At 43.0% G+C, this 10,655-nt stretch overlaps 2 protein-coding genes across 5 annotated transcripts; one reads left to right on the forward strand and one right to left on the reverse strand.

Annotated features, from left to right (window-relative positions):
* Positions 1–12: 12 nt before the first annotated feature.
* On the reverse strand, positions 13–5,155 carry nudt8 (nudix hydrolase 8). 4 transcript variants are annotated; one of them, XM_023833464.2, is made up of 5 exons: positions 4,986–5,155; positions 2,727–3,868; positions 1,517–1,649; positions 624–701; positions 13–488 (listed from the first exon to the last, which is right to left on the reverse strand). In XM_023833464.2, the coding sequence occupies exons 2-5, from the start codon at positions 3,689–3,691 to the stop codon at positions 303–305; spliced, it is 1,362 nt and encodes a 453-aa protein (XP_023689232.2). In that variant the 5' UTR covers positions 3,692–3,868; positions 4,986–5,155; the 3' UTR covers positions 13–302. The 4 variants fall into 4 exon arrangements, with proteins under 4 accessions (XP_023689232.2, XP_023689234.2, XP_023689231.2 ...); XM_023833466.2 differs by lacking the exon at positions 4,986–5,155 and adding an exon at positions 4,007–4,277; XM_023833463.2 differs by lacking the exon at positions 4,986–5,155 and having other exon boundaries at positions 2,727–4,277.
* On the forward strand, positions 4,382–10,594 carry ftr86 (finTRIM family, member 86). Its single transcript, XM_023833462.2, has 8 exons — positions 4,382–4,469; positions 6,274–6,800; positions 6,914–7,009; positions 7,673–7,906; positions 8,410–8,569; positions 8,801–8,890; positions 9,237–9,305; positions 9,545–10,594. Exons 2-8 carry the CDS (start codon positions 6,294–6,296, stop codon positions 10,081–10,083), a joined length of 1,695 nt encoding a protein of 564 aa, XP_023689230.2. The 5' UTR covers positions 4,382–4,469; positions 6,274–6,293; the 3' UTR covers positions 10,084–10,594.
* Positions 10,595–10,655: the final 61 nt, after the last annotated feature.

Here is a 10,655-nt window from a genome sequence, read left to right on the forward strand (position 1 = left end):
AACAAAAAAAAATACATTTCAAAATACTTTACCGTTTTATTGGTCAGTGACACCGCTCAACAATTGCACGAGTGGCATGAAATGTCTATTCTAGAGAGGTATAGTGCAAAGAGAACATCAACAGATCAGTGTCAGATCAGTGTCAGCTGGCAAAAACACTGGGAGGCCCCAAATATGATAGAGACCATACAGGTCTAAACAAAGAAAGTCCAATTACATAAATGAATTGTCCCATTTCACACATGGATCAAATCAAATTAAGATTTTATATTAGCCTTGATGCTATTTCTTGTCTCTGGGCATTATGGGGGCATGACCACTTTGAGCGTGTGGTCCAGAGCCGTGGCCGTGAGCCCCCAGACCCGGTGCTTTCCGTTGCGGAACACGGGAAGGGTGTAGCCGTAGTGCTCGCCCTTCCGGAAGTGCGTGTAGCCACGATTCTCCTGGCTGCACAGGTGAGAAAGTGAGATGGTGAAGATCTCATCCACCTAGGAGGAGGAGAACAGAGCAGATCAGAGGTTATGCAATAAGGTGGAAATAGCCGGACTTTTCAATATACTGAAAAAAAATAACGCAACAGTTTCTATCATGCATAAACATTAAATTAATCTGATAGTCATTACCTCAGCAGGATTTGGACGGAAGTTTAATGCCTCCAGGGGGCCTAGATTTGCTATTACAGGGGCAATAATCATTCCTGACTGAAAAAAAGAAATCAAGCAGAGGCAACATTTTACTTGTGGGGGCACATATAATGTAGTCGTACACTCTTACTTAATGTATTAATTAACCAGAAACTAAGTGTTAGCTACAGGTTGATCTCATGTTTGTTCATCATGAATCATAACGGTTCATGTATTTCATGCAGTTACTATATTTGCTCACGATTTGTACTTGAGTAGCAACAAAGTTATTTGTGCCCCAAACAGCAATTAATACTTGAGGCCATTCATACATTTTCAGGGTGTGACATGTACTGAAACACTGGAAGCGAAACGGATCTCGGAACAGGATTGTTAGATGACATACAAATGATACACATCTCTAATTCTAAAATATTATGCTGCCTCCTTTTCAAATGCAGGTATTTACCATGTCACACCCATTTTAATTTGTATATAATGTGAAATTCAAATAACAACAACAACAACAAATTTATTTTTGTATAGCGCATTATCACAACATTACATCGTCTCAAAGCGCTTTACAGCATCCCCACCCAAAGCCCCCAGTGAGTAAGCCATAGGCGACAGTGGCAAGGAAAAACTCCCCAGAAGGAAGAAACCTTGGGAGGGACCAGACTCAAAGGGGGAGCCCATCCTCCAGGGGCCGGCAGGGAGAGTCAAATACAGTTAAATCTAAATCCATACAGTCAATTCCGTTCCTTCTTTAGACAATTCTATGGGGTGAAATGGACAAAGTAAAGTTCATCCCAATGCAGCCTAAAACTGTGTTGACTAGTACTTATGGGTTGAAGAGCGTTACTAAGTTTTGAATGGGGCATGGATGTCCTCACCCAGTCCCTAAGTGGCTTCAACACGCCCCATACGCTGCCCGCTGCAACAGTGATGCCCATCTCTTCACGAGCCTCCCGCAGCGCCGTGTCGACCACATCTCCGTCCGAAGGATCCCGCTTCCCCCCTGCAAAGCTGAGCAGGTCGTCCACATCTAATCTCAATCCAAGGTGACTAAACATACCCAGCCTATGAAGGCAACACCAAACCAGTGAAATCTAGACTGATGTCAATAAGCACTTCGCATGTAAAGGGGTATGGAACTGCACAATTTAATGCAGAAATTATATATGAAACAAACATACCGTACTGTGTAAAAGTCTTAGGCAGTCAAAGGAAATGTTTATAGCTACTCTGTGCTCAGAACAAAAACAATTTAACATTAGGACATGAAAATTAAGAGTCATTTCCTCCATTCTCCCAAGATTTCCTGATAACTTATTGGAAGGTTAGATAAATACTGCTTCAGATCCCAAACCTCTCCTCAGGCCCACCCCAGCCATTCCATCTATTTGTTACATTACACATCCAGCGCTATTAATTAATAAATTTAATTAGTTTACGAGAGTCACTGAGGTATTGATTAGCTATAAGAGGTGGGTACGGGTCAAGTAGAAAAATGGAATGGATTGTTGTTGCAAAAACTGGGATGACTTTAGGAGAGATGTTGAAGTGACTATGCTGACACACTTTGACAGACATAATATAGGTTTTACACCAACATGAAGATAATTTAAGCATCATTTTCCTGCCTAAGACTTTTGCACAGTACATAGCTTATATTAACAGCAGCAAATCTGACCAAGACAATTACAGTAACCTGCATTTGGTTTACATTTCAAATTTTATTTTTCAGTTCAGGGTGATATAAAAAATCACCACCCTGAAGAACCGGGAATTTTTAACAATCAATCAATCAATTTAATAATCAATTTCCCTCCACCCCTAACAAAAGCACATACACGAACTAGACATCTTGCTAGAATGAGGAATGTTCCCTAATAACAGACTGCAGATTTCCCTGCTCAAATGCATTTAAACTCTGCTAATTACCAGGTTTAGTAGGTGTGTGTGAGCAGGGAAAGCTGCAAACTGGCCCTCCACGACTGGAATTGGGGAACCCTGTTCTAGACATTAATTGTTAACAACAGCAACAACAAAAGGAAAAAACTATGACCACGGATCTCTCTCATTGAGCCCAGGGTACCTTACCTGACATCCCCCTTGTGCCTCCCCTTGAGAGTGCTGGACCTGAGGGTGAACAGGAAGGCTGGTTCGCCTTCCACCAGGCACAGGGAGACCAGCACTGCTGCCCAGTTCCCAGGACTGTCCTTCTCATACAAGGCCCCATTGGGCTCTAGTGCACGGCGACACCGTGCTTCGTTCTTTACAGACAGGCATTCTCTAAGGCTTGCCTGCCTGGGATTGGTCCTGATTGGAACAGCAGCACTGTGGTGTAGGCAGCGGCTATGGGCCCACAAGCCACTGAAGGGAATCTGACCATCACTGTGAGGCCTGACCTTCGATGGGGAAAGAGTCCAGCTTGAACAAGTGTTCTTGTTAAACAAACCCAGTTGCCCATTTTCATTACCATAGGTAACACTATATGCAGTTTCCACATTTGTGGTTGGGTTCTGGCCGTCTTCCCCCTGGCATTTACAGAACCGGCTTTCATTAAGACTCGACTGCCTGCATTTTTTGGTATCTTTCCCAGTAAGACGTTCAAAGAGAGGTTGTGTCCAAGAATGCAGGGAAGGAAGTAAGCTTACAATTCTTGTGCTAAGCTGTCCTCTGGCGCCAAACTGTCTGCCTAAGAAGGAATCTTTTCGATTCGGTCTTTGAAATGGTACCTTTTGGTAAAGTTTCTCAAAAACTACACCAACACCTGTCCTGAATGTGAAATGATTTAGGCTATGAAAGGAAAACCAGCAGAGACCTTGTCTACATGGCACAGAGAGTCCTTGCTGGTGCTTGGGTAATACTGTCACTTTTTTTCTCTTTTCTCTGATGTGGAGTGGACTGGAGGAAAAGGAGCATCCCAAACTGGAAAACTTCCCTGTTCTTATCCAGCCCTGCTTCAGAAGCAGGAGTTCAGACAGGATTCCACTGAAGAGCAGCAGCGACCTTTGTGACTTATGGCAGAACGACGGAGTCTGCAACAATGGATACCTAAACATCTTGAAATAGTTGTTATTTTTTATATTTAAATTTGATTTTAAGTATAAGTTCTTAATGTAGCTGTGGAAATGTGTCACTATTCAAATGCACCCATCCATTCATCCATCCATCTTTCAAGCACTTATCTTGGGGTTGCGGGGGGGCCTGAAGCGAATCTCAGACAGCCTGGGTACACCCTGGATGGGATGCCAGTCCAGGACAGGGCACCGTACAAATAAACGGAAAAAATTAAGTACGTTTTAGTTATTATATACATATGTTGACAAAGATTAAAGCTGTATGATTAAGGCTGAATTTACAAAAACGTACATCACCTTAATCATTGTAATCACAAAAATAAGAAATAAAAATTGTGAAAAAGTTGCTGATCTAGGCTGACATCTACAGCAGACCTACCAAAATCAAACTCTTATATTCCAAATGAAAAAACTTAATCTTTCCAACAGCAGAAACCAATGCAGGTCAATATCAGTCGTATCAATCAATGATTGACTATGATCGACAAATTAAAAACCCATCAATTAGTGTTGCTATGCCACTGAATAACTAGCGTCTATTCAGAATTATCTAAGCTAATTTGCCCGAATGTCGCCTTTAAATTCAACTTGAAGAGAGACAACAGTATTAAAATCCAGTTATGCTGAGAATTTATAACCGAACACAGTTTATCAATCGATACGCAGGTAGCGATTATACCAGAGGTAATTAGACTAAAGGTGACAGACCCATATAAGTGTGACGAAATGTCCAAAGTTTCGAAAATCCACTAATGTTCAGGTAAGTCTGTTGACTTATCAGCAGCCTAATGAGCCACGTTTAATTCTGTCATTTGCCCTAACGCACTATACAAATGCAATGTGCTGCTCCCGTTCCATTTATAATTTAGGTTACCTAGTTCAAGGTCAAATGATATTAACTAGATGAAAGGTGATCTTTATGGTACCGTCCTCTATAAAACTAGAGAATCAAATCCCTGCTATAAACAATGTAACCCCATTGAGGATTGCATGAGAACAAGCAGTGCCGGCAGCTCGTTTTTGTGTCCCGGTTCAGCCATAAATTACATGGCTGAATTACACCTTTGATGAAGCAGAAACTCAGGACGTTTCAGTAACTCGTCGGCAGCTGTCTTCACCAGAAAACTTGGGGAATGCAGGCCTGAACCGCAAAGGCTTCGTTCCTCGTTCTTTCTTACTTGAGTACATATTGCAAAATAATTGCTCAAAATGACAGCTGAATCCGATATGCAAATCAAATCCAAATAATATTTTAATTGCAAGAAGTGGTGCTCACCTTTAAAATATAAAGTACAATTAGATACAACTTCACGGCAGTACCTCTTCAGCTGTCACAATCTATTATGGCGGAAGAAAGACTTGGTTTGGGTTTAATACGTCATTTTTTAAAGCGATAGGCTCGAATTAATGTAGCTTATAAAAATGCTTTTACATATTTTACACAAGCGATAATAAATATCGCCGCAGCACTTATTTTGCCATTTTCGGCGGCTGCTTTGTAGTATTCTTGTTGACTTCCGTGTTTTCATCCGGGGTCTATCGTTTTTATCATATACAGCGATGAGGACTGAATACAAGAATCATTTATACATGAATATATGTATGTGTGTGTGTATGTATGTATGTATACATATCAGGTCCCAGACCTCTGCTCATGGACATCCCGTGTATTATTTAAATTCCACTGCCAGCACACTTAATTAAATAAATTAATTTAAATTAATAACTAGACGAGGTTCAGTGGTCAAGCAAATGCAGGGTTGTAAGGCATCCAGTTTACATTTCTTAAGGAAGTAACTGTGAGCAAGACCTATATAACACCTTAAACAGAATTTTTCAGCAACGACTTGGTATTCTTAATAAATACCACATAATAGTGGATTTTATTTCTATGTTGTGGCAAAGTGTGAATGAGTTTCTGATAATATGAGGATTTATAATCAAAATACATTAATGAAAAATGAATTTCCATTTGTTGTTGTGGTGTGTAGCTAACAAAGCTATAGCACCAAAGGAAATGGTACAGTACGCGGGGAACGCAGGTTGAATTTTCCACAGTGTGTGGGTGGACTTCAGTGATTAGTGAAAGGAAATACTAGCCCGAACTTCAGGTTATGGTTTGCTTACTGAAAAATGTGTGTTGCGACTTTTATCTGAGCTCTAATTCATACATGCAACGTGCAACCACTTTTTCTGTGTTGCTGTACTTTGGGTCCGTGATGTGTCAGCTGCTGTTTTCTCTTGTGATTGGTAATGCCTGACTGGTCTAGCCAGATGGTCCTCTGTAAGCCCTTTCCCCCTGCATAACTATGCTATGAAATCAACTTTGGTAGAGGTTCCAGGCTGCATAACACAGGATCAATAAGAATGCAGATGATCCAGAAAACCGGCTGCCCTTCCAGCTTATCCAGTATCGGAGGCGGTTTCCGTTTGCTCAGTAATAGTTCGCAGGCTGGGAACTTTCTGCTTATTTCTTCGCTCTCAGGCTGTGTTCCTCATCCTCAGACAATTTCAGCTTATTTTCCTCAGATCTTTCACTAGGATTATTATTTTTTTCTTCCCAGTTTACCCCTCCCTCTTTCCCATGGCATCTTTGGGGTGTTCAGAGCTGGAGTTTAACTGCTCCGTCTGTCTGGAGACGCTGCACGAACCTGCGACTCTCCCTTGCGGACATACCTACTGCTTGCCATGCATCCAGAGCCACTGGGACAGAGGGGAGGCAAAGAAAGTCTACAGCTGTCCCCAGTGCAGACAGACATTTAGCCCACGGCCCAGGCTGGCCAAGAACACCTTACTGGTGGAAGCCATGGAGAAGCTGAAGATAAGGGTGCAGGAGGTAAGCCCTGCACCTATTTGCCTGGCCGCACCATCGCTGCCCTGTGCTCCGCTAGGTGACGAGATGAACGAGGGCCCGGGTGAGAGAAGCCTGTACCCAAAGCTCCCTGGGAACCCAAGGCTCTGTCCGGATCACCAGCGCCCGTTGGACCTATTCTGTCGCAATGACCAGCGGTGCATCTGCAACATGTGCAAGAATCATGAGCATAAGGGCCACTGCGTGGTCAGTCCTGAAGAGGAGAAGAAGGAGAAGGAGGTATGGCTTCATCAACATTATAGTCCAACTAACATTGTGTATTAACATTTCACGTGACTGCAGTCTGGTTGGTTTGAGGTGATGACCGTCATCCCTGTGGTCTGTCTGTAAAGCGGGAGGTAGCTAAGATGCTGGCCGACACGCAGGGAAAGATCCAGCAGAAGGAAAGAGACCTACAACGTCTGCCACAGACGGCTAGAATGTACAAGGTATGTGAACGTCCTCCACCCCCTGTACCCACACGGGCCATATAATTTTAAAGCAAATCTGCTGCTAGGGGCAGGTGCAGAGAATTCAGAAGGGGCAGGTAGTCGACTGGGGTGGGGTGGGGGGCGGTCCCCCTCGGTTGCCGAAAACAAATACGGTGATCTTATGTGATTGAAAAGGGGCAGATACTCAAACACATACACACGCACACACACATAAAAGTGTAAAAGGTAAACATATCCTTATGGGGAACGCTCATTCATTTCTATGGGAAAAATGCTAACGCTAACTATGACAACCTTAACCCCCACCCTGCCTTAACCATAACCATAAGTAACCAAACAAAATTCAAGAGTTTTTGCATTTATAGTTTTTTCATTGCAGTCACGGATTCTTATAAAATAGTTTTCCCATATGGGGACCAGGAAGGTATACCCGCTCACTCACTCACACACTCACACACACACACACACACACACACGTACCTGGTGGCAGGAATGTTGTGAGGTAGCTTGTTTTCAAGATAGTTTGTACAAGGATTTACCTGTTAGGTTTTTTTTTGTAAAAGCTTGTCAAGCACTTGTCTAAAACTGTTGCATGTAATTTTCATTTTATTTTAGTTTGCTCTTTAACACCCTCTCTCATTGTAAATATGCTTGTTTCAGGACTTTTCTCAAGCTCTACAGAGAGAAAGTGGTCAGATCTTTGCAGAGCTGGTACTCAATGTGGAACAGATGAGTACTCAAGTGAACGAGCTGCTTTGTTCCCGTGAGAGCGCAGCCAGCACCTCTTGTGAGGGGCAGATCCAACGCTTGGAGCAGGAAGTGGCACAGCTGCGCAGGAGGGATGAAGAACTGCACTGGCTGATGCGCATCCAGGACAGTGTGTGTTTCCTAAAGGTACTTGGACACTCTCAGATAGCTCATCATAGTTTGGCTTCTGTTGGGTCATGACAACATAGATATATTTATTCTTTACTGTAGTTATTTAATCCCTAACTGATATTATATTGGATACTTCTGTTAAACTTAGTTAATTCATTGCAGGGTTCCCCAAAACTGGTCCTGAAGGGCCAGTCTGCAACACAGTTTTCAGATTTCCCTGCTCAAACGCATCCAAATCAGCTAAACACCATGTTTAGTAGGTGTATCTAAGCAGGGAAATCTGGAAATTGTGTTTCAGACTTGCAGTCCAGGAATGGCATTGGGGATTTATTGCTTTCAGGTGGAGCAAATGTTTTTCTTGTGAAGAAACTGGGAATCCTAAGTATTTCTAAATATGGTCATATGTAGAGAAACACTCCTAACATGATGATCTGGAAGTGGGCTGCCTTAGCTGCAGAGTCAATGTAAAGTTTAAGCTTGCTGCACATGTTGTATGAATATTTTCTGTGCCTGTCCAGAACTTCCAGATGTTGGAAGCTCCATTCCAGGATGGTGGAGATATGAAGGTGGGGGCAGACTCAGAGGATGCCCTCCGGGCCGTAAAGGCCATCCTGGTGGAGCTGAGGGTGAAGCTGCAGGAGCTTCTAAAAGCCAGTACGGCTAGGCTGCTCCAGGCATGTAAGTCTGCTTAATGCTCTCTGGTCCCGGAAAATAAAATCACGTCTTTATTTATCTTTCCAGAGGGAGTTCTGGAGGGAGTGCCATTCCGCTCTTGTGATCTTTTGAATCAATCTTGAGTTTAGATAACCAAGAAAATGTAATGTTATGTAAATGTCATCTTTATAAGGTCTGTTATCAGTGGGTCCCAAGTGGCTGGATTTTGCAACATGGACATTTTCTTTTTCACAGTGAACGATACAGGACCTCTGCCTCCTGTGTCCAGCAATGCCGGTGCTGAAGGAGCTCAAAATGAAGTGAGGCAACTATTCCAAATGACAGGTGAATAAAGCAAGATGTGCATCAAAATCCAGTAACATTGCAGGGGAAGCTGAATGAGGTTCAGAGGTGGATAGTTCAGGTCCAGACTAAGATTTTGTTTCAACCCACCAGTTAAGTATTCTGTGACTGATTCTGTATGCTCAACTGGTTGATTGAAACAAAATCTTAGTCTGGATTTTTACTTTCTGGACCTAAACTATCCACCTCTGACGAGGGTATACCAAGGATATTAAGTGTATAATATTGCACAGTATTAACATTACACAGTTATTTCAGATTATAAAGACTTCAGATGCAATACCATTTCAAATCAATGGACCTGGCTTTCAAAAAATCAATTTTTCAGTAAGTGGAGCCTCAGCCAGCAGCAGTCCACCAGCCCTTGAGCCCAAGACAAGAGATGAACTTTTAAAATGTGAGTTTTTAATGCTAAATGATTAGCTTATGTGATTCATTCCAAGCTGGCCCTGTAAAGATAAAAATCCACTGCCACAAAAATCTGATTGTCTCATTTCATGTCTTCATCCCAGAAAGAGGAAACATTTTGTAGGCCTTCTAGCAGAAGACACAAGACTTAAGCTGGATTGATGCTCAATGTAGATGTTTCCTTAAGGTTATTCGTTTAATATGTCAAAATTCCCTCTATCCCAACAGACCGCTTTGAGCCAACCCTGGATCTCAACACTGCCTACCGCCACATCCGTGTGTCCGAGAAAGACAGAAAGGCAACGTTGCGGGCTGAGATCCAGGGCCACCCGGAGCACCCTGACCGCTTCCAATATTGGCGGCAGATTTTATGTCGGGAGCCACTGGCTGGGAGCCCCTACTACTGGGAGGTAGAGTGGAATGGCCAGAAAATCACTGTTGGAGTCACCTACAAGGAATTGGGCAGGAAGAGGTCAGATGATAGTTGCAGGCTGGGTCATAACAACCAGTCATGGGGTCTATACTGGTCTGGGACTGGATTCTCAGTGTGGCACTCTGGGAAGGAGACTACGGTCACTGGTCCCAAGGCCCGGCGCATTGGGGTCTATGTAGACCAGCAAATGGGGATCTTGGCATTCTATGGAGTCTTTAACAACCAGGTCCAGCTCCTACATGTGGTCCAGGCTTCCTTCTCTGGCCCATTATACCCTGGGTTTAGGTTCTGGTCTGGAGCAGGTTCTAGTATAACTCTGTGTGAACTTGACTGAGCACGATATGAAATGGTTCACTTATGGTGATAGTAATAGTTATTGGGAGATATAAGTTGCATTCCTTTGCAAACAGAATGTTTGTCCTTTTAGGCCAGTTGTTCTCAAACAGGTCCTCATCCCCTCCCCATAAGTCCACGTATTTGTTCATGTCAGCAGCAACTCAAACCCAGGTAATGAAAGGTCACCATAAAGCCGCTCGATCACTTAGAAATATGTGTGTAAATCAGTGTTTCCCAAGCTGGTCCTTGGGGACCTGCAGACAGTCCATGTGTTTGTCAGGAGCAGAAACGTGGACCATACGTGGGTCCCCAAGGACCGGGATGGATAATACTGCTGTAGATTGTGGAACAACAAAATGTGAACTGGTTCTAAAGTTTGATTTGAGAACCACTTGTTTAGACTATCCTGGTAGATCAGCTTTTCATGGATATTTAAAATTCACTATGCATGTGTCATTGTTATAAACTGGGCGACAAATAAATTCATTAGGGTTTGGCAAACCAGAAAACCACAAGTGTCGTTTGATTCAGTTCCTGCTTTTTCATCACAGACCTGCTCAGTCTGTAGAC

Source organism: Paramormyrops kingsleyae, chromosome 17 (genome assembly GCF_048594095.1).
Source record: "Paramormyrops kingsleyae isolate MSU_618 chromosome 17, PKINGS_0.4, whole genome shotgun sequence".
NCBI classification, from domain to species: Eukaryota; Metazoa; Chordata; class Actinopteri; order Osteoglossiformes; family Mormyridae; genus Paramormyrops; species Paramormyrops kingsleyae.